The sequence below is a fragment of the Taeniopygia guttata genome, chromosome 12 (assembly GCF_048771995.1).
Source record: "Taeniopygia guttata chromosome 12, bTaeGut7.mat, whole genome shotgun sequence".
In the NCBI taxonomy this organism is placed as follows: Eukaryota; Metazoa; Chordata; class Aves; order Passeriformes; family Estrildidae; genus Taeniopygia; species Taeniopygia guttata.
In genome coordinates, this window is record NC_133037.1 from 9,379,564 (window position 1) to 9,403,915 (window position 24,352).

At 44.3% G+C, this 24,352-nt stretch overlaps 1 protein-coding gene across 4 annotated transcripts in view; it reads left to right on the forward strand.

Annotated features, from left to right (window-relative positions):
- Positions 1 to 24,352, forward strand: part of GRIP2 (glutamate receptor interacting protein 2) — a 247,055-nt gene that overhangs the window by 128,552 nt on the left and 94,151 nt on the right. The window contains exon 1 of one of the 4 annotated variants that reach the window (XM_041718658.2): positions 12,836 to 13,044. The exons of 2 other annotated variants lie outside the window; for them this stretch is intronic. In XM_041718658.2, the coding sequence (XP_041574592.2) occupies positions 12,966 to 13,044 (79 nt within the window). In that variant the 5' untranslated portion in view covers positions 12,836 to 12,965. Of the gene's footprint in view, positions 1 to 12,835; positions 13,045 to 24,352 lie in introns of those variants that run through there. One more of the 4 variants, XM_030282772.4, reaches the window with a different exon arrangement.

Sequence of the window (24,352 nt, forward strand, 5' to 3'; positions counted from 1 at the left end):
GTAAAGGAAAAAAAAAGAAAAAAGAGCAAGCAGGTAAGCTGCTTCCACCTTGTTGGTGTGGTGCCAAGTCCAGAGCACCACACAGCAGCTTGAGAGAGTGAAAAGTCCAGTGGAGCTTCTCCTGCTCGAGGAGAGAAACCACTGATATTCCTGTATTTATCCTCCAGGCCCAGAGGAGCCAGTAAAACACAGTAGATGGGACACCAACACACAGCAAAACCAGACTCATCCCCAAAATGAAGCTGTGGTGCAGAGGCTGAGCCCATGGCGAGGCCAAGTGCACTGTTATGACCCTTGCTTGGCCACCTTTTCTTTAGGGTGATCACTGCTTGCTAGGATCTATCCTCACCTGCCTGTTTCAAAGCAGAAGGCATCTTGGAGGTGCTGCTGTGAATATTTATGGGGCTTTTCCTGCTGCAGCAATGAAAACCAGGCAGTGGTGAACGCAGGGAACTCCCTCAGCCCAAACCACTGAGCTGGCAGTGGCTGAGATTCCCTTCTGTCAGTGTGGTTACACTTCAGCCCTTTCCCTATCTCATCAATAACTCATGATTGGGCATGTTTTATTCATATCTCCAAATGAAGCCCATTTTTCAGCCTGGTGCTCTAGCATCCCAGGTGGCTGTCACTAGCTCTGAGCACTGTGTGGTTCCTCCAGCCCCAGCTCATCCCTCATCTTCCTCCAGGCTCCAGTAGCAGAGAGGATATTGATCTCTTAGGGGGGTAATTGAATGAAAAAAGCCCCTAGCAGCCCAGAGGCAGATGATAAATCCTTGCAGGGACGCCAGTGTGCAAAACAGTGTGTCTGAGGGGGCATTAACCCTTCCTCATGGAAAGGTACAGCATGTATTGGAGAATCCTGTGTGCAAATCCTGCCCAGATCCCAGCTGTTGGAACAGGAATGAAAGACAACCCTGCCTTGCTGTGGATATATTACACAAGAGCAGTTGCACGGGCCCTTTGCTGTGCTGCATGGGGAGTCCCAGGCTCCTTCTGGAGTGGTTTGGAAAATCTGGGCTTTGATTTAGACCCTGCAAAAATCACAAGGGGTGAAATCCTTGTGCTCCTTGTGTGTGTCCATGTATTCTTTCTGTTTTACATATAAAACCATGTGGGGGCTTTGGGGGTGTTATTAAAGCTAAAAACAGAGGCTAGGAACTCTATCCTGTACCTTCCCTTTATGTTACTGTGATTAACAATTTGTTGTGCAGGTGGTTTTACTGGTAATTTGTTTTCTCTGTGACAACTACTCCAGCTGTCTCCCTTGAGAAAAGTCCAGGATGTCAAGAGCAGGTGCCTATTATTGATCAAGGCTGGTTTTTGTGGATGGATTTGCCCACTGGCTGCAGGGCATCACCCATCACCCTCTGTCCCATGTATCCCCTGGCACAAGGACATGTCACAGGGAAGTGCTGCTGATTTGCATCTCTGGCTTGCAAGCTCAGACAGGCATTTTTGGAGAACAAAGAATAATTTCCTTAACCCAGATGACATTTAATATGCTTTGTCATAGAGAGGAAAACCAGGCCTTGAGTTTAGAAAGCTGTAGAAGGTCCACAAGGTCACCACTGGCTTATCTGCAGAGTGTGTGAGTGAAGGAAATGCAAATGCACATGGTACTGTGATTTGATAGTTGCCATTTAACTGTTTTATAAACAAAACCCAATTCAGTGGAGTTGTAAGATGTAGTGAGTTCAGAGTCAATAGAAACAAGATTTAAGAATATTATTTCAGAATTACCATCTTGCTGCTTATAAGGTGTGTCTGAAGTTTCTCTTTTCTCATTGTGTATGTGTCACCAGAGAGAGTTTGGATGTTAAAACCATGGATCTAAAGGAAGTTCTTTTCCCTATTTGTCACTGAGCTACTTTCCTCTTGACTCCATTCCTTACATACATCTATGGGACTTTTTTGTCACAGTCTTCTTAGTCAGTGAATAATACAAAGCAGCTTGGCAGGCAGCATTTAAAACAGGTGAGGAAATGCCTTGATTTCCTATTCCCCTGCACCTGTACAACTTTTTATCCATGGCATTTCTTCCCTCGTGTACAGGAGTCTGACTTTGCATACTCACGGAGATGTGACAAATCACAGTTCTTCATTTATTTTGGAGCTGACAGGGAATCTGCACTGGGTCTATCTGGAGGCCAATCTGCTCCTGTGCCTCAGGGCCATGTCAAGGAGATTATATTAGCTTCTCTGTTCTCTCAGTGTGGCAGTAAGTACTTTCCTTTTAATTGTAAAAATCCACCTAAATTTGACAGAATTGAAAGTCTAAAATCACCCCATGGGTACTCTCAGTAAATTCTGTGTAATGCTTTCCCTCCTGCTCAAAGTCTTAAAATTCAAGCTCCTACCAGGCTCATCTGTACCTCCAGTGTGACATTGGGAACAAGCCAAAATTATAATCCCGTATCAGTAAAAATGAATCTTTTTCCTTAACCTCTTTCTTCTATAATCACCTACAAAAAGATATCCTTTAAAAGTGCTAGAAAGACAGGAACTGAAGTCATCTACAGACTGATGTTACTAATATGGGATATTTTATATATTTGCTGGCAGATCTAAACTTCTGTCCTGTTTTAGGACAAATTTGGGAAGAAACTTCCAAAAGGGTTAATCTAGAAAGCAGATTCAAGCAGCTTCTCCCCCAGCTAGTTCAGGAAAAGACTTCCTTGGAGAAAAGTGGATAAAACCACTTATTTAACAAGTAAAGTATTCACATGCATAAAAAAAATGAATAATATGAAGCAATAAAACCTCTTGCTGTTCTGAAGAGATGGCAAATTCAGAAAGTCCTTCTCATGGGGGTGCAGCTTGGCTTGCTCAGTCCCTTATCTGGAAATGCTGTAAATACCAGAGGTGTGAGCCCCCGGTGTTCTTCTGGGTGTTCAGTCCAGAGCAGGTTTGAACAGTTCCAAGAAAAAGAAAAGCCACAGTCCAGGGTAGCCTCAGCTAGCTAAAAACTAACTAAAAAGCAAAGGAGAGCTCTCTCCTGCTGTTAGTGCTGCAGACAACACAGTCTGAGAAACACAGAGAGAGAATGCTGAGGCTGCCTCAGACATTCCACTGCTTCTCCTTCTCCCCCTCTTCACTCTCAGATCTGGTTTTAAAGGTGCAAAACTTACTTCTGGGCTAGACAGATGAATGGGGATACAATTCAGCATCATAAAGTCACCTCAGGACAGCTTTCTATCCTTTCTATCCTGTCTCAGTGTATAAATACCTGGTAAGGAAGTAGATTTTCTGAAGGAATTACTTTGAATGAAATTAATTTATTAACTAGCAAAATGTTTTAACAATGCATTCCAGAAGAGTAAGAGAACAAAAATAATGTGATGTGACATTTCAGCATTCTGGCTCTGGTGGAGTCGTGAGATAATAACAAGGCCACATATTGGCAAGGTAAAAGGTCTGTATTTTAATTTTGTATATTTGTAGTCTGGCCAAGGAAGATGTTTCTTTGAGTTGCAGATACAAACAGAAACTAAACAACACTGACTTTTGCTGTAGGCTGAAATTACGGTAATTTTTCAATTACTTTCAACAAATCTGGTGGCCACCAGCTGTTCTCTTAATGCAACTGTTAGCTAATAACAAGAAGTGCTTCCCCAGCTTTCTGTTCCCTCTTGGATACACTGTGCTGGCTCATTTGGCTCAGTTAAAAGGAGTGATCTGTCTCATTGCAGAATGTGTTGGGAGGGGGTCTGAACTGGATTCCTCTATTCACTTTTTGCTGTGTTGCTTGAGCTACTTATACCTCACTGTACTCAGGGCAAAGAAAAGAGCACTGTGAGCCTCCTCCTGGGCTCTAAGTCCTTGGAAAAAAAAAAATCCATTGCTTTCTTTTAATATGAGTCTGTAAAAGCTTTTCTCTACATGTGCTGTGTTGTGCATTTGAGGCTCAGTGGGTCTGACACGCTGGAGTTAGGGTTGTGTCCTTGCCCAGGCTGGCAGCCTAGTGCTGAACTCTTCTCCTCTTCTTGGTTTCACTCAGCTCCTGAGGGTTATTGTAACCTAGTTTTTTTGTGAGCGATTTCCTTTCCTCTCTGTTCCAATTGCTCTTTTTGCTTTACAGAGTACAGCCAGATTAATCATACAAAGCCATGGAAATCAACAGCAGTGTGTAATTCAGGGCTTGATAACTGACTGTGGGGAGGGCACAAGGGAAGGGTTTTGCTCTCTACAAAATTGCCACATGATATATCAATCCTCAAGACGTATGTCTGTGTTTCCTTTTTTGCAATATATTTCAGGAAACACAAACCAAAAGGAAACTGAGTGCCTTTTAAAATAAATGGTCTGTCTTTGTAACCTATACGGCCCTTCTCATCTGAGTGCATTGGAGTATGGCAGAACAGTCATGAGATAATGTTTTGTCCTCATACACACTCTTTTTTCCACTGAGACACTGAGACAACAGGCCTGAGTAGAAAATGAATGCTTTGGGCATTTGTCCAGAATCCTGCAGTGGGTTGTTCATGCTGTTGCTGTGTCTGTGCTGCTTGGAGAGATCAGCATGCATTGCACTGGGGCCAAATGTCAATTAGAGAAAAAAAGTGATTACAAACCAACAGTTGCTGAGGTATTTTTGTGTGAACATAATTTTCACCAAGGTACCTCAGATAAAATATGAAGTTAGCAGAGACTCAGTGCTGTCTATGAGAAGATGTAGCCTTTTCTCAGCTGGCATGTAACCCAGAAGAAATATCAGCTTTTTTCACTTCAAGGCTTTGCACATTACTCTTGGGTTTCTCCCCCACCCCCGCCTCTGCTTGCTTATATTTTGTTTTGCTTAAAATACATTTGCATATCTTTACAAGTTTTGGGAAATTAGGAATGTAGTTGATACCTCTGGCAGTGAGGAAGGCAGAGTCTTTCCACCTAATTCCTTCCCAGCTCTATTGCAACCATATAAGTGGTCTAAGAAATGAAGGTAGTTAGGAGTTTTTTAATCAAAAGGGAGAGTCAGAACTCAGAGATGCATGAGATCTGCAGAGTTTTGATATACCTGCCATTAGAAATTCCTTTGAGAGTCCAGGATGAGCTTTGCAACCACAGTCTGAATAAAAGGAGACATTTTCATGAGAAATAGGTAATGACTGGGTGGTCGGGATATTCACATGAGCAGAGAGATCCCAGCTCAGATCCCTGATGTGCCTGATTTAGATCTGCAGTTGGAATTGATATCCCAGGTTATTTTAGGTTATCAACTATGGCATGTACAGCTTCTGCATCATCATAGAAACAACAAACGAAGTTCTGGTTTTGCAAGACAAAAAATTACTTCCCCACTTGGATTCACTGCCAGTGCAACAAGAAAAGCACAGATATATGAATTCAATAACACAGGTCTCTCTTCCTGAAATAATTCTTCCTCTGCTTCTAAGTGAGGGCTCCAAGGGTAAGCACTGTTTTTTCCAATATCTGTTCAGTAATCCCACTGGAAAATAAAATAATGTCCAGTTAGTTTACTTTATCAGCTGCTCTAGCCATATATTAACAATACCTGTGGTCTTGCATGCCAGAGGTATTGGCAAGGTCTTTCTTTGACAAAATCATCCTTGATTGGTAGAGCAGGAAGAAATAACTCCTTTTTGTTTCTATGATATGTAGCTGAATGGTCACAAAGATGAGATGTTTTCAGAAAGCAAGGAATTTAAATAGTAATAATTTGCTGTCTGTATTGCACCTGTAAAGCAAGTGTTGCTTCCCTGAGCAGTTCATTTCTTATGCATTTTCTTTCTTTGAATCTATTGTCATGTTTTCTGATGAACTCCCTTCCTGCCCTCAAAGAGCTATTGCTTACAGTTTTGTCTTCAAGCAATGAGCATAATAATAGATAATTGAAATGATTCAAGAAATTCAGGCACTAGACCACTCACATACATTCCTTTATACATTCCTTTCTGGAAGAAAACAGGAAGAAATATAGGGAGGAAATAAAACAGACTGATTTGAACAACAAAAAGCAATTCTAGCAGCCCTCACAGGGAAATTTAAATAATTGCACTTTTTAAAATATATTTTTATTGGAATATGGTCAAGAACTGAGTTCTTGGTTAGCAAGTTCAGGCTTTGTCTGTCTGTCTGACTAAGGTGCTATCATTTGGCACAGTGGAGCAGGCTGATTTCAGATTGCCCGCAGCACAGGAGATATGCTGATGGTTAAAGCCTCGCTGGCAGGTGCACCCTGATTTTGGGAACCTCAGGGAGTGAAGTAAACCCTGCGCAATCCCTGACTGTTCAGCATATCCATATTAATGGATAATAGTGGTTAATACAGATGGATTAACTGCGCATTGGGCTCATGCTCTCAGTCCACCCACCCAATGAGCAAACAAGACCTGGGTCCTGTTCCTACTCTGAGGCATCAGGTGAAGTTCAACCCAAGGACAGGAGGATATCATCAGCCTTTAAGTGCCACCAAAGCTGAAGGCCTCCAGAGATGGCCTTGTGTCATAGAAGGAAGTTTGTTCATGCATGTCCTACTCATACATGTGTCAGAGCCTGGATATCCTCTGTGTTCATTCCTTGGGGACCCATTTCAGGCCTGTGCTGTCTGCCCACTACTGCCACAGGGAATGGGATTTAGAGCTGTAGTGCCTGGAGGGAGCAGTGGGTTCTTGTGTTGGGACCAGTGGCACAACCTCCATTGCTCACTCCACCCATGGTTTTGGGACGCTGGGGCTTCCAGCACTGGCTTACCAGAACTTTGCCACACCCAGAGCATTTTCCCAAAAACCCTTTATCTGCTCTTTTTAAGAGCTTGGGGTAGCACGAGATTTTCTTTTTCCAACAGTTGCACCACTTTTTATTTCCTGCACATCAACATCAAATGCTGTTTGCTGAATATTTCACTTGTTCTTATTTGGGCTGAAGGTTTCTGTTACCACTGGCCCTTAGGGGACCAATTTAGCTGCACTGAACCAGTTTTGGTGTTCAATTCCTTCTTTTCAAAGAGCTGCATTTACACATCAGTTGAACCCTTCGTATGCTGGCATCTTCCACACTTCCAGCTCAATGAATGTTTAAAAATGATGCATCTATCCCCACACACAGATATGCCTCTGCCTTCAAAATGCTGGGGGGACATGAAAGTCCTGCTGAGAAGCGGGGGAGATTTTGATGTAAATGATGACCCACAAGGGACACAACCTCATTCCAGCTGAGTGAGCTTTTATGCACAGAAACGCAAAATATTCAGCCCATGTATCATTAAAGTGTTGCAGCAAAGCCTCCCCAAGCCAATGAGTGCCTCAGTAAATTCTGAATTGCTGACCAAGTCTCAGTTCTCTGCCCCCACCTATGCTATGAGATTGGCCTTTATAATTGCAAATGTGTCCTATTTGTGGGGCTCTTGTCCCTGGAAATCTTGACCCTGCTGGTGTCTTGTGGGTATACCTTGATGGACAAGCCTACAAAATTCACCCTGTTCTCTTCCAGTCCTAGTAAGAGATGTGGGCAGAGGAAGTAATTCCATAGTCTGTAGTGTTTTTCAGATAAAATACACAGAATTAAAGTTCTTTTGGTGCCCATAGGTTTACATTTGAATATTGGAAATGTGCCAATTGTGCATATTGTTTTAGATTATGACTTTCCTTAATTTAATCAGAGTTGTCATATTGATATCATGGTGGAGGAGAGAATGTTTTGTGTTTTATTACAGGGAATTTTCAGAAGCATGATTCTGACATCAGCACATGGGTCTTTTCATGAGGCTGGTGCCTTGCACTCACACAGAAGCTGTACAAAAGCCCATCACACTGTCTTATTTGAATTGTCTTCCCACTCTCAGCTGCCTAGGAATCAGACTATTCAGACTTTACAGGATAAAGATATTAGAGCTGAAACAAGCACCTGTAGAGGATCCCTGAAGGTGGTGTGTGCATGTGTGCTGCACTGAGTGTGTGAATACCCCAAAGTTCTATACATTCCTTCTGGACCATTAAGCAGGACCCTTATTTCCTGTCAGATTGTAGCATCTGAGTGATGGATTGCAGAACCCTGCCTATTGCCTGCCAATTTGTTTAACTTCTCAAAGCCCTTTTGGAAACCATGGTGCTGTTTAAGTAGAATACAAATTATTTAGAATTTGTTTTGCTGTAGCTGTTGACACAATGGAATCTGCATGGTCTTTCACCCTACTTGGCACAGTCCTTTCTCACTGTAGGATGGAGAAAGCCTTATGCAAGGGACTGTGATGCAAATGTTAGTACTAAAGATCTCCATCACAAGCTGCAGTAACAGAGATGTGTGTGGGGTCTGGTGTGATGGGCTGGGAAGGAAAGTGATTTAATGCTGGTACTGTCTAAATTATATTTTACTAGGTGTGTCTTTGTATTAGTAGTATATGACAGCCCTGTAGTCTGCACAGGGATATTCTGTGTGCAGGGCAATACACAATTTCAGTGATTCTATGATCTGTCCTCAGTATGGCTGACTAGACAGACCATCCAAGAGAGGCATGTCCGTGTATTTCCCTTCGTGTCTCGTGTTATCCCTGACAGCTCCTGCATGCTGCTGCTCAGTTCTGCACTTTCAGACTCTGCTGTTTAGGAATGGCACTGAAGCAGCATTATGTTTGCTTTTCCTATTTGAAATGTATATCCTCCCTTTCCTTAAAGCTACAGAGGGAGTGGGGTGGTACGTGCAGAAGGCCTCTGCAAAGACCACCCAAAGCCTGGGACACTTTTCTCTCTCAGGGCTCCCCCCTGTAAAACATGCTCTGAACTGGCTCCTTTGGTGGCAAAGGTGTCAAGATGATCCCCAGCAGAAGCCCAAAAGGGATATTGGGATAAATTTATTTATTTGTGGCATATCCTCTCAGCTTTGGTAGTCAAGTTATTAAAATGAGGCTTGTCAGCACACTGAAGAGGGTTGGGGGCCTTTGCATCTTCCATGCGGTTTGATCCTGTGCGGCTCGTTAACACTCAGTTGTTTTTGTGATTAATTATTTAGTCTTCTCCCTTGGTACTGGGGTATAATAGCACAACCTCCATTTCTGCTGAGATTCAGAGTTCTTTGCTTTTTCCTTCAAGCTTCTCACACCACCTTGAAGCTCAGAGCAAGGCAGTCCAGGCTACAGCATTTAAAGAGCCCGGCAGCTCCGGAGCTGCTGCTCGTCCTGTGGCACTGCTGGGAAAGGACCAGGCCTCAGCCCATGGTGGCCATCAGTCCCAGCTCCTGCACTGCCCAAGTCAGTGGGGAGCAGTGGGACAGCTGCCCCGGGTGCTCTGTCCCTCCAAGTATGGCCTCTCACTCCAGCAGGTTCTTGTGTGAGGGGAGATGTCAGACAGAGCTGGCATCGACTCCGTGTCAGCCAGACACAAGAATTGCAAATTGGAGGAGAACTTGTCAGCAGGGAGACTTTATCTGGGGAGTCAGCCTCAGCAGCCCTCTTCCCTTTCTCTTCTGGATGCCTTTTGAACAGCTTTCAGTTCAAGTTTTTGTAATCACCCAAGCGTTGCTTTTTCAGCCTTTTGTTTTTGGGGGTGTTGCTCATTGCCTTGATTTGCTGTCTCTGGTCATTTGTGCAAAGAAGTTTGTCAGGTCTCTGCACGTGGCAGTGGCCTGTGCCCATTATGGGGCAGGTATGGGGTGACCCTGAGTGTGCTGGTCTGTGATCACACACTGGATGTGTGTGGACAGGCATAGGGTGAATTTGGGCCCAGTGGGTGCTGTGATTGTTACTGCAGTTGTGTTTCAAAATGGGTGAGCTGAGAACTTGCAATGCCTGAACCTGTTCTTTAGGGCATCAAAGCCATGGATCATGTGCAGCTGGTGGCTGATGCAGGGCTAGCAGGAACCCCCAGTGCTGAAAAGCACTTTCTTCCTTCCCCAGCTGTCCTTGTCTGTGCTTCCTGTGTGAAGCTGCTGGATAAGGCAAAGCCTGGGGTCTGAATAATTACCAAGGAATTGGTTGTGTTTTCTTTATGACACAGTCTCTCCCCTTCCTCTGATGTTTGCATCCTTTTCCTTTCATCTCGTGCCTCTGTGGCAAGCGCCTTGCACAGCCATGGGATGCGTGGGAGGCTCAGCCGAGGGGCAGGCAGGTGCAGCAGGGGCTGGATCGTGTCCCCACCCTGCAGATGTGCCAGATGTAACTCAGAGGGTGTGAGTCTGTCCTTTGCCCTGCTGCAAGCTCCCTGTCTGCTGCTAGATGAGCACTCTTCCCTCAGAGCCATAAAACAGTGAAGTGCCAGCTCCCCTCCCCACCAAAGATGTTGGAAAAGCTTAGGAAACTGATGAAGCATTACTCTTGCTTTCCTTATGTTGTATTAGGGCCCATAAATTAAATGGAAACTTACAATAATGTGGAAGGGAGCCAGGGAGAGAAATTATTTGTTGGAAAGACAACATGACTAATGGCTTTGCTGAATGTTAATTGAAAACATTGGAAATTTTAGCAATGTAACACCTGAAGGCAGCTGGCACATAAGTGTGTAGAGCAGCCTACAACAGGTTGCATCACTCACTCCTCTTTAGGGAGATCAGTAGTAACCAAAAGTTGTGGATCAAAAAGCATTTTTAAGACTTGGAGACAGATGATGGAGCCACAAAGCCCCAGACCTCTAAACAGCCTCTGATGTCCCACTGTCTCTGTTTTTAAAGCTGAGGCTCCTGCTTGCAAACCAATTTACTGTCGCCGAGTGTCTGTACTGCAGTTTCCCCATAGGTTATAATTTTGGAATTTGTCATCCCTTACAGATCCATTGGGCATATCTCAGGGTGATCAGGGTGTCAGGGTGAGAGCGCCTGCAGCAGTGGATCCCTGTGGGCCCTGGCTCCCTCCACAGCATGATGGGGGTGTCACTGTTGTGTTGTGTAGTGTCACCGAGGCCCTCCCTGTCCCTGGGGGCACATCCAGCTTGCAGAAAAGACATTTCCAACGGGAGAATCCTTGTGTGTGCCTCCACCTCAGTGTCCATTAATAGCACATTAATAGCCTGCTGGGTCAGAGATTCTGAGGGTAACACATAAGCTGGAAAGAATGAAGAGCACAGGCTGGACTGGCTGCCCTGGCAATTAGGTCATAGTAAAATTAAAAGTCAAGCCCTAAATGTGCATTTCTTTTTCAAACTTAAGCAACTCTTGAAATTACATTGAGTCACACTGTAAGTGTGGGCACACCAGGTTTAGTTTATTCACAACAAAACAGCATTTTAAGACTCCAGTATCATAATGATTGAGCCATATTGATCATGTTATTTATTAATAATTACCATTTTAGGGTATGGGTCTTAATATATAGGCTTCAATTTATTCCACTACTTAGTCTACTTAGTGCTCATGGAACAATTCATGTTACACGGAAACTAATGTACATAATAACTTGTGGGATTCAGACAGTCTATAGGAATATGTTCACTTTTTCAGTTTCAAGAAATAAGCAAAATAAAGGGTAGTTCTGTAGTAAAAGAGTAGATGAAGTAGAGAAAGTTAAAATACATATTATATACAATATCTTGGTAAAGTCTCACAAAATCATTAAATAACTGAAATTATTTTATTTATATTATGTTGTTTTTTTAATATGCTTGATTATATTCTGCAGTGCCCTGAGCACCTTAACTTCATAAATAAAACAATTATGTGGAATCTTCATAATATGAAAATGAACGCTTAAATGCTCAGAGACATAAACATTCCAGCAGTTTTTCTAAGGCTAGTGATCAGGGTTCATAAACACATTAATTTTTCCACTCTTAAATATTTCAGGTCAATGGAGTACAAGAGGAGATGTTAACAAAACCTGTGCTCTTATGAGACTGGAGTATTTTGAGGGCAGCTGCTCTACTGCAGCACTCTAATAACATCTCCAGATACCGCAGTAGCAATAAAGCATGACAGGATTGTATAATAACTCGATTTATCACATTTTTAGTAACATGAAGAGGGTATGTTACAGCAGCTATCTAACCCATGCGTCCTTTCAGAGCCTTGGGCAATTTGAGGCAGTTACTGCAGAGGGCCACCATTTATTGTTTTCTCTGAACTCACCAGAACTCCTTTGGGGGCGATGCATGTACTGTTTTGCTTCTTGGAAGGGACTGGGAGCAGGACATGCATGTGTGACTGTCCCACCTGCCTGCCAGGAGAGGCTCTGGGAAGGGGGCAAAGACATTTTAAATGTTCTCAGACCAGTTTCCCTCCTGAGCTGATCTGGAGCCCTTACATGCATCCTTTATGTGTTTTCCCCCTAGCTTTGTGACCTGAGGGATGGGGCAGGAGGAAAACTTTGGGGTGGGAGTGCCTTTGTGCTGAGTTTATAGTAGGAGCCTGTCTGGCCATTGGTGTCCTCTCCAGCCTGGGGTCAGTTCTCCTGAGAGCTGGTGTGACTGCTTTGTGCATGGAAGGAGCCACACATTACCCCAATGTATCCCCCAGGAGAGGAACTGCTCCCAAGTCCTCAGTGGCCAAAGATTCATCATGGGATAATGTTGCAGGCAGTGTTTGAATGGACAGCCCATTGCTGATTAGCACAATGTAGGAAAACTGTGGGTTCTCTTCTCCCTTGCATACATTTGCCCATCTAATGATCACTGGGGTAGCAGACACATAAAATTGGGTTGGATGGAGAGATTTCCAAAAGGATGCTACTTGACCCCTGCCTCCCACACATTCCAGAGCTTCTTAGTAGCCAGGAGGTGTCCCAGAAGAAGGTAATTAGGCTTGTGCTATTTCAACTTCCTCTGATCCCTGAGAAAGAGTTAATTACAGTCTTCTCCCTCTTGCTCAAAGGTGGCTGGGTATTATTATCACAGCTGTAATTATTCATGCTAATTGCTTATTTGGAGAGGGAGAGAGCATGAGAGAGAGAAGTCCCAGACTCCCCCTCAGTGATTAGCAGAGCAGACCAGGTGCACTTTACGCAGGCTGGTCCGAGGTGGTGCTGGGCTGGAAGGAGGTTGGGGATGCTGGAGTGGCTGTGAGCGAGCTGTGGAACAGCCCTGGTCCTGCTAATGCTGCCACCTCCTCCGGGACTGAGGAAAAAGAGCATGCACTTCTTGCAGACCTTCCTCTGGTGGAGGGCACTCCGAGGTAATTGTACTGGACTCTTCATTTGTTTTGTGGCTTAATTAACCTTTCATCATTTGTTTTGTTTTGCTTCAAATCTCCCTACGAGGGAGCAGGGTGGGTTGTGAGATGCATGTCTGAGGTCTGTGATTAAGCTTGTCTGCAGATCTTGCAGCTGATATTTCAATAACTGAACACAACCTCCACGATCCCCTGACTGCCTCTGCGTTCCTGGGTTTGAGATAGAATGGGGAAAAAGAGGTGGCATGTCTGTCCCCTTCCCCAGTTATGGGCTTTTAATTACAAGGCTGATTGCCTTTGGAGGCATATTCCTGTAACCAGATCTGGGTCTTGACTGTTAAAAGCAGTGGGTTTAAACCTTATTTGTTGGTGACTAAGGGTATCAGAAGTGTGATGGTCTTGATTAGATGCTTTGAAGGCAGCAGCACAGTAAAATTTAGGATGCTGCAAAAGCTGGGACTTTGTGGGAAAACACAGTGTCTCCTTGGGCACACCTGGAGCGCTTCGGAGATGGTGGCATGATGGCACAGTGGCTTCTTCTGAAGTGACCAAATGGTTGGTGAGGTGGGTGCTTGTTGGGAGAACTTGAGTCACCCTGAGAAATAATTATTTTATTTGGCTTTATTTTTTCCTCGAACAGCAGGACTTTCTGTTCTGCTTGACTAGGGTTGCAGACTGCTCTTGGTATCTAATCTCTGTATGAGTCAGTGCAGTGGTGAACAGTGGGCTGTTTTCTGTTGCTCTTTCCGTTTTCTTTTAAGTCTTTGATTCATGCTGCTCTTAAGACTGAGGAAAACAACCTTAAGAATTGCACTTATAGGTGACGTAAACTATGCAGGTTTTAACAAAATAACTGGAAGTAGTTGCTCCTGCCAAATACCTTAGGATGTTCCTCTATCCTTCCATAAAGGTGTCTGTGCTATCCTCCTTATTGACAGCAGCCATGTGCTGTGCTGAAAGCCAAACCCACGGCTCTGCCTTCTAGAGATCTAAAATTACAATCCATATGCTTTAACTTCCTAACTGGCCATGATTATGTTTTAATGTACTGAATAAGCTTTTCATCTGGATGTTTTACTACTTAAATTTTGCAGTGTTTCTATGTTCCCATCCTCTTCCTGACAGGAGAATTGGCTGGGGATAGAGCACTGCTACAGAAGGGACTGCAGTCATCCCCATCCTCTGGGGTGGGAGGCAGGGACAGGGCTAGGGAGATGTTTCCTTGTGAGTATCAGAGAAGTTTGGGTTGACAAAGAGATCAGAGGCTTAGGTCACTGGTATTGTGTTGAGCCTTAGCTGAAGGTTCACTTGTAGTTTTCTAAGCCTTTTGCATGTTGCTTATGGAGAAAACTGTTCACCTTCAAGAAGCCACAGAATCCAAATATGCAGCAGTGATATACAATAGAAATCATATTTAGTAACCCAGCGCATTTAAATCTGGATCCCCCAAAGACAGCAAACTTTTTACTTCTTTCAAAATCTGTAGGAGTTAAGAGCCTTTTTACTTTCTGATGCATCTGGCCAAAGTGTATTGATGTATTTTTAAAACTTTTTTCTTCTATCAATTTTCTGGCAATTACAACCTTATTCTTTGCTTTTTTGTTCCCAAGTTGTGTGTATGAGTATGTTACCCAGCTAATTACTACATACTGCTTTCTGTTATCCAGCTAATTACAACTTACTTCTTTCCTATGGACCTTAGATTTCCCAAACACCTCCTAAATAACACTGTTGTATAAGATCAATGTACCTATGTCTGCTTTCATAGTAAATCTCCCATGCCTTGCCAGCAGTACTTGCTGCCTCTGTGTCTATGGTTTATTCTTTGTGGTGGAGTTGCAGGGCTGTGAGTGAGTTGACTTTCTTCACTCAGTAGTTCAGCTTCATGTACAAATTGCCTGGGCAGGTCCGAAATCTTCAGGCTTTTAGACCTGATCTTTGCATCACAGGGGTTAAATTGTGGTGTGTTGCTGCCATCCAGGAGAGTGATGCTCCAGAGGAATATCTGGGGGATACAAAAGCCCATGGGAGACTGTGATCTCCCTAATGAGGGAAACATGCTCCTCCATGGAGCACCTACACAATGCCACAGTGTGTGCCTGGCTCTCATTGAGGTTCCTGACTGTCAGCCTCTGCAGGAACCAAATTTGCTTTGAAAATCTCTACAGTTCTTATCTTTTTCAAGTCATAAAGGGATTCCTTGATGGATTTTTGTGTCCCCTATTTCTACTTGGATATGAGTTAGAGTATGTAGGTAAGGGGAATCCTTAAATATCACTGGAATTTTCCATTATGCTGTTGTTTGTAGGGAAACAAAAATCCTGTAAGATGCTGTGATCATGATGTCTCTGCTGGCTTGTGTTAATGCTGGCCCTGGAATGACTGGGGTTAAGCTATTGCACCACTGTGGTTTTTATTTCTGTCCCCTAGGAAGGGAAGTGAGGCTACCAAGAGCAACTTATCTGCTCGGTGTTGGGAGCTGATGCTGGCGTGTGTTCAGTGGCTTCAGGGTGACCAAGAGGAATCCTGCTAATGTAAACCACTTTCATTTATTATTATTATTAGTAGTAATAATAATAAAAATTAGCCTTAATGATGTGAAACTAGCTGAGCTTGTGTGCCATAGGAAGAAAGCTGTAGGATGTCCAACATGGGCGATTCCCAACTGGAGACAACACTGTTGCCCTTGACCTGCTGACATCCAGATTTCTGGGAAGCAAGAAAAGAGGTTTGGAGCAAGACACCTAAAGGTACAGGGCTGGGTCAGAAGCTGGGAATGCAGTATTGTAGCAGTTTGGTGCTTGCTAAATGGCTGCCTTTCATCTGCTATTGACCTGTGCCGCACTTGGAGCTAATCAAGAGCTCTCCAGACAAGCCTTTTGGACAGCAGCAGTGTCTAAGCAGACTTGGTGTGCTTTGATCTGTAAGACTCTCCTGTAAGCATAAACCAACCTTTCAACTGGTTGCTGTGGGAGAGAAGTTTTGATGGAATGAGAGGGCACAGTTTGGTTTACTGGATTTTTTAAACTTCTGTGGTTAAAATCAGAAAATGTAGATGAAAGGCTTTGGGAGTGAGGGGACACAGGAAACTGACCCCCCAGTCCACATCAACCATTGCAGTAGTTTGGCCAGTGGTACAATTTTCCTTTCTTTTCCCAAAAAGATCCACTAATTAAAAGGTTATATCAATCAGCATTCATTGAGTTTGACAGATCTGAGATTCGGTGCTAATTCATGGAGCAACTCTACTCAGTGTGTGTGTATATATTTAGGGGCTGAGGCAGATAGCAAGTCATCATCTGTCACTCTGAGTTCTTGCTCCATCTATGCCTGGTATACCTGGGAGAGGAATGTAGAGGGGAGCCCTTACACTACTGGGTGTGATTAGTGAACACCACAGAAAAAAACAACCAAGCAAACTAAACATCTGTGTGTTAGCTATCAGAACACAGGAGCTAACAAAAAGTATTTGGGCAATGACCAAAATGCTCTTTTCAGAGAATACCTACACTTCTTTATGGACACCGCTGGTAGGACTCTGGGCCAAGCCCCAGCAGTGTGGGACTGTGCAGCCTTAGAGTGATTTTTCTACAAGTTAACTCTGGGAAACAGCCTAGCTGGAAATAATATTCTGCTCCAAAGTGTAATTCCTGTAGCAGGTGATCTCCTTGGGGTTGGGTTTTTTCCACACTTTCGGAAACAACATTGTGAAGGGCAAGTGCTGATATTTATTAGTTTTTTTTTCTTTTTGCATAAGATATTGCTGTTTCCTTTCTTTTCCCTCATAGCACTCATGAGGGCATCCCTGATTATCCTCATCCCTGGCAGAACTTCCAAGCCCTTGCTTAAATCCTTCCTTGTCATTTTGTCTGACATGCAGTGGTGACATAATGTGACAGTGACATATGTAACGAGCTTCTGTGGAAAGACATATGTAGGAATATATATGTGTATAAATATTTTGGTAGCACTTAAATGTATTACCAGTTTCTCCCACATTCCTCTGGTGGTGCAGCAACTGCTGGTGGGGATTTTGTGTGTTATCCCCAAGCTCCCAGGCAGACACATTGCAGCTTTCTTCTATATTCCACTTTCGTGCTCAACCAGAGATGAAAGGTCTTTTATAAAGTATCACTGTTCATTTCCCAAGATATCCCAAGTAAATATTCTTGATAGTATTATTTTGACAATAAATAACCTGTTCTGCTCCTGCTTTGTGCTGTGTTGTTCTCTTCCCCACCGTGGCACTGTGCAGTTCCCACTCCACTGTTTCCTACTGAAGTCTGAAAAGCTTTGCTGCTGTGACTGTGTGAGGGCCTTTTGTACATCCATGACCATAAAATGAATGGGTGCTGACCTCGTAGGGATCTGATTAAGCTGTCCTGGGTGTATAACTCAGTGGAAATAATGGTGTGTAATCTTACTCCTTACATTATCAATACCACTGCAAAAAGCTCACGTGAGCTGTCTTAACCCACACCCCATCACCTTCTGGTTGGCTGCTTTGTGCCTTCAAAAACTCCTGTTTTTAGGGGCTGACATATATTTTTTTCCCCCTTTCTTTACTCTTTGTGAGACTTAATTCAAGTTAGCACATGAATTTTGTGTTTTGCTGAGTTTACATGAGGGGAGCAGCAAAGGCAAATGTCAAAAGAGGATCTCATTTCTGTCAAAATGCCGGGAAAGGAGATGCTAAAGTGTATCCTGTGCTTCTGATGCACTTGGCTGTATTATCAGCAAGTTACTATGGTGGCCAAGTCATGCCCTCCTGGCTTCAATACCTGACTTTTGAATCCTGAAAAGCCTGGTGTAACTGGGTTGAAACATCTTCTGAAGCCTAATTCCCCCTGACATCTGGTGGTTTTGTTTGTTTTTGGGGCGGTGTTTATTTTTGTTGTTTGGGCTTTTTATATAATGTATTTTTAAACACTCTAGCAGTTATTTACTATGGTAGGTCAGCTTATAGAGGCAACAAAGCAAGAAAAATATCAACTGTGCATTGCAGCAGCAGCTTTCTTGCAGAAAGGAAAGGGTCTTGTTGTGACCCTGTATATACGTGCGTGTAAGAATAAAAATATTAACCTGCATCCCTTTCTTTCCCCTTTGTCCTCCTGCAGCTCTGTTAGCCATTTTCAGAGGTGTGGAGTCCAACTGCAGGGACATGCTGCTCTCTCGTGGAGCTCCATGCATTGCAGGCGGGGCTGGAGCACAGCGCTGCTCTACTTTGCAGCCTTAGGCTCAGCCCTGGTGTAGCAGCCTCTGAAACAACTGATGCTTCTTTTTGGAAGGGAAAATGAGATTTTACAGGTGATGAGATGAATGGATTTCCTGTCTTTATTTTCCAGCCAGTCCCTGCCTTGGGGTGGAACATGAAGGAATACATTGTTGAGCTGCCTTGGCTTTGGTGAGCAGTAAGAAAGGATGAGGACGTGGTGGTAGGGACAGGTTTCTCCAGCCTTTTTTAGAGATTAGTTGAGCTGAAGAGCCTGTATACATACCCAGGTTATTAGAGGCTTGTGTGCATGTCCAGCGTGCTCCTACAGGCAGCCCTGTCTGTGTCTGCAGTGCTGCAGCCTGAGGCAAAGGCAGAGCTCTGGGCACTGCCAAACACGGGGCTAAATCCCTCTGGCAAAGCGTGGAGCAAACCTGAGGTCTGGGCTGCTCCCACAGAGGAGGAGGAATTGCTGTAGAGGAATCTGCTAAATCCTACCATCATCCAACAGCTTCTGTCTGTTGGAAAATGCAGTGAAGAAATGATAAGCGTAACGTGTGTGTGAATGAGGTGATTTTCTGGCAGCCTGGCTGTAATCGCAAGAGGGCAGAGCTGGCTCATGGCTCGAGAGCTCCTCCAGCTCATGGCCCCAGCATGGGACAGCAGGACTGGCCTTGCCCTTGGCACTGGTGGCAGCCTGAGCAGTTGCTGGGCTGCTGGCACAAATATGACTCCATCCCTCTGAATGTGCCCTTCAGCACCATATTACCTGGGGGAATATATAGATGAGACAGGAATATCTCTTGTGACCCTTCTGTAGTTGCTTAGAAAGGTCAGCAGTACCTGTGTTACACTTGTGGGTGGTCTCTCTGTGATATTAATAAAAGCTTCATTTTAATATTGATGTTAGAACTGAAAACATAAATTGATTGCTAATTAGCAGCTGCACTGTGGCTCAAGCAGTGTGGGCAATAATGCATGGAGGCAGCTTCACTAGCATTGCCTGCTCTGAGCTCTGCAAATAGCATAAATGCAGATCACAGGTCCTGTTTGCAGTTAAAACAGTAGAGGTGCCATTGGTAATGAACACATTTTCTGAGCAGACAATTAGCAGGCCAATAATACTGGCACATTTTGAGCCTATCTTTTGTGATGCTGCCTGGAAGGAGCTGGAATGATCATGGTGGGAGACTGCCTCCTGGTCACCTGTTGGTGGTTACTCTTTGCACTTCTAGGTAATGCAGAAATGCAGGGTTTAAGGCTTTTAAAGAAATTCTAGATTTAGAGTAGTGGGAGGAGAAAATCTGGTAGCATCTCTGTCAGTTCCAGCGGAAAATAATGACTTGGATAAGTTCAGCCACTCCCTCTGGGATCCTGCCTAGAGACTGAAGTGTAACACAGTGCAGGTACTTTTTGGAAGTCCTTCTTGCTGAGACTGAGCCTCTTATCTCCCTCTGAGCTGCTCCAGCTCCCTGTAGAGTATCCTGGGATGGGAGAGTCTTTTGTTCTTACTTCATCTGATCATGAGCAGATCTAAAATATGAGTGCCCACACAGAAGACACTGAGGTCCCTGATCCTAGACTGGAGACAAAGTCAGTGTTGAGCATCTGGGCTGCAAACACATCCTGGATGCTGAAACAAGTTTGTCAGAGCCATGAAGTAATTTGAAACTGAAAATTTGAAATGTCCCAATGCTCTGTCATGTCTATGAGCATATTGTCTGTCTGAAGAAAACCCACAGGTCATCCTTCCCTGCCTGCACTGCCATCGCTCTCAGTCCATTACTACAGATATCTGTCATGTGTTTTGGCAGCCAGGCTCCCAAGTGCTTCTTAAGAAGGGTCTATGGAGGTAAGAGATGCCATCCAAGCTGTCTGATGCCCTCAGCCTCGAGATGAGGGGATTTGTAGACTGTCCCCAGGACAAAGGAAAGAGTGCTGCTCGCTTCTACTGGTTTTCACCCTGCCACAGGGAAAGGTGTGGTCAGCCAGCATCCCAGGGCTGTGCAGCACCGTGGTGGAAGGTAGTCCCTTCCTCCCACACTGAGAGTTCAGTTAGATCAAAGTTCTAAAAGGCAGCTGAAGCACAGCAGAAACATCTTGTCCTTGGGAGATTAGGGCTGAGTCATGCTGCCTTTGCCATTCTGTAGCTTGGGAGCTTCTCTTCCTCAAGGGATTTTTCCATTTTCTTTAAACTTGGAGGATTTTTTTTGGAGCTGCATGGCAAAGAAACAACTGGCAGGGCTGGACTGCTTTACTTCAGCTTTCCTCCCACTTTCCTCCCTGCTGCAAGGTACAATCCAAAACCATTTCCTTGTCAACAGCTTTTCCTCTTGGCTGTTTTAGTCTCCTTGCCAAGGAAGCACAGGTTTCTCAGTTGCTCATTTCAGCAGTTGGAAAACAACCAGTGCCAACCTATCAGGCTTAGTGGGGTTGGCATTTTCCTTCACTTTTCCCTTCTTCTTCTTTTTTTTTTTTTTTTTTTTTTTTTTTTTTTAATTCTTCCTAACTGGACAATCTTTGAACATGGTGAAATGTTTGGCAGCAGTGTTATCCTTCTGAAATGTAGCTGAACTGTAATGTACTTACTGCACAGGTACTTGCTGCACTGGGGAGGTTTTTGTTTTGATGTTCTGGATAAGGAGTCATCAGGAGGAAATCTTTAATGGGTGTTATTTAGGCTGGTTTGTGTCAAAATAGAAATCCATGGCACAACTCTACTGGACAGTTTGAAGTGTGGCAAGCAATACAAGTACGACCTGTGCAATTTTTAGGTAAGACTCCACACAGTCTTCACCCGAGTTTTCTGAGTTCCATTGATGCTATAAAGTCCAGCAGTAAAGTTCTGATGAATGGACAACACTACATTCTCTGGAATTTCTCCTAGGGTATGGGAATAGTGTGGCATTTTTGGCCCTCTCCTCCAGTTCTTTCCTGGGAATAAAAATTGGGGTTGTAAAACTGAAGGCAGAGCCATGCCATCACCCAAGCTGTGACGGGGGAGCAGCTCCCATGTGCAGCTTTGTCAGGGTTCAGAGTCAGCTCTGCCATCTATCACTCTGTGAGTCTGCTCTAATCGGGTGCAACACTGGTGTCTGGATTACAGATTCTCCTCTAATGAGGTGATGGTAGGTGGTGCATGCCATTAACCTTTTAGGCTGTTTTAATTACTCGGTTTCTGATCAGACACAGCTTGTATTAATATGTGATGGCTGAACTCAGTAGAGTATTGCTGGAGCATCTTAGGCTCTACAGACTCCAGAGCAGCCTCCTCTTTGCTTCCCTCATTTCCCTGCTCCATGCACAACAAAAGGAAGCCTGAAGCTCAGACATGGAATATGGGTTGGGGAGGGAATAGGGGCAGAAAACTAACGTTAAAGAAAAAGCATAGAGCAAAAACCTCTCATTTTTTGTGTGTATTTCCACTTAGTAATTTTCTATATTTTTCTTCTTAGTCTTCATATTTGCCTCTTAATTTTTGCCTCATCAGTCTTGGGAGTTGCTTTAAATGGGACTTTCCAACTTTACTTCCCCATCACTCACTTATTTACTTCAAACAATTTCTTTAATCCTCTTTTGTCCCTACCTGAGCCCAGCATTTTCACAGGGAAAAAAAAAATAAGCTTCTTTCAGTGGTTGATTGTGTTTGCTCTCCAGCTCTTTGGCTGGGTGACTTAAATCCTTGGGCAGGTAGTCCACAGAGAGGTGGTGTCTGGTGGCAGACAAAACAGTGCTTGGGGTGGGCTGTACTGGTGGGGGTGGGAAGATGTGTCCCCATAGCTCCTGGAGCAGAGCCAAATCCTGGGGCCAAGGGTGATGGGGTGCACCTGTCTAAACAAGCAAAAGCTCCCTTCCAAGGCAGGTGGGTGCCTGTGGTGATGTAGGAGGGACTGGTGGTGGGGCTGGCAGCTGTGGCCTCCAAATTGGAGCAGCGTGAGAAGGATCCCAAAACCTGGGCACTGGGCTGGCTCTTCAGGGTGCTGTGCAGAAACAAAGAGAAGTGGCCCTAACTTCTCCCATTGATCCAAATGTCACTGCAAAGCCTGAGGAGAGATTTCCCAAGTACCACAGATGAGTTGACGGGAACACACAGACAGAAAAGGGCTTTCCAAAGTGAAACAGGTGCAGTGGGACACATTGAATTAGCAAGGGAGCTGGTGGTAAACATTGTCCTCATCTTGATGGGAATGCATGGGGAACATAAATGTTGGTACGTTTGACTTAACATGACTGAAGAGCCTCATCTAAGATGCAGAGTAATGAATCTGATGTTACTTAGATCTGAACTTGTCCCTAGGCAATGACATTTGCTTCAGTGAAGACTCATCTTGTACTGTATGTTCATTATAACTGAGTTCTGTTTAAGGATGCTCATTGTATAGCATCTCATAAAACAAAATCAATTATGCTTCAGCCATCTTATCTCTGCTAAATGTAAAATGGGAATTGATTGTTCCTTTGAGAAGAAAACTCCTTTTAACACTTCTCATCTGTGTCTAAATTTGTTCCTGGTAGGCCAAAACCATTTAGAAATAGCTGCAGCGAGAGTTGGATGCTGGTGCTGGATGGGGGCTGGTGCTGCCTTGTCCTGCCCTCAGAGAAATTATAGGAAGAGCTTTATGCTGCCTTAATACAGCATCCTTTCTGAAAATGCATTTGAACAACAGTGTAGAAACCAGGACAAGATGTAATACCTGCTCAAATCATGCTCTTGGTGTGTCAGATTAGTTGCAGGTGCAATGGCAAAGCAGTCTTGTTTAACACATTTTTATCTTCTGTACCAATGGATCCAAACGGATGAAAAAGATCAGGAATGCTGGGCCACAGCATGTGGGAGGAAAGCCTGAGTCATGAGTGGTTATTAAATGACAGCAGAATTGAAATGCCACAAAAGCCTCAACCATGCACCCTTGTAGGCTGCTAATTGTTGATGATCTGCAAAGTCTCGGCTGAACTGTTAAGAGTCGTCCATTTCCCTAAAGGAAAAGAGGAATAAACCAGCCTTTTTTTCTAGCCTCTTAGCTGAGCTATGAGAACATGTGTGACAGAGAAGGCATGACCTCCCTTGTGCTGCTGGTTGAGATGGGATGGCATCACTACCCTGTGACCCCACAATGCTTCTCCCCCACTTCTCCTGTGGCACCAAGTGGAGCCCACCTGAGTCCCTGAAGTTCTCTTGGCATTCTGGTGATGGTGGTAGTGTACTTTCAGGTGAAAGGACTGAGGTGCAAAGATGAGCTGCCCCCTTTTAGTCTGGGGGAAATGAGTCCAGAGAGTGATGCTGGGGAGGGTGGGAGTGTGGGGCAAAGGACTGCTGGATGCAGAACTCCTGAGAGTGTTGAGAACCCTTTTTCTTTCCCAAAAGGTAAGGGTGCCCTTCTAGTATAGAAAGCTCCAGGCTCTATTTCCTGATTGAGAACCATCTTCCATTATGTGGTTCCATTATTCACCAGGTCTCTTGCTTGCACTTGGGTTGAATTTAATTCTCTCCAGGCTGTGCTGGAAACTTCCTAGTCAAGGCTGAGGAACATCACATTTGACTGGAATGAGGTATTTTCACCAGGTAACAACTGTCGCTTGAGGATTTAGCTGGAAAAAATTTTCAACCTGTTTAATTTTCCTACAGACCCGGTGTTGTGAGTCTAGTAGGACTCACAGCTTTGTGAATCACTCCCTGGCCTGGCACTGGTGGCCTCAGGGACCTGATGGAGAAGAGCCAAGTTATGGAGGTGGCATGCAGAGCACTGCAGCATGCTGTCGCCAGGTTGCCCTGACAAAAATAGCTGTGCATGCCTCAGGTAGAGGCTCTGTGTGATGAGTACAAATTAGGAGCTTACTGCTCACTTTGAAGTTCAGTAGAAGAAGGACCAACTTGATCCTCCCTGCTGACAGACCCAAGAGATTACTACTCTTCTTTTGTCCCTAAACCCAGTGCTGACTAATTCTGAAAAAAGGCATGTTGGAGGTATAGCTCAATGCCTGGGGAGATGTTGGAGGTATTAGTAGGTCACTAGTTAAACCTATGTAAAACTCTTCAGGGCTTAGTTTGAGGTCAGAGCCTTGTCCTCGGATGTAAGACCTGCTTATTGCATGGCAGGG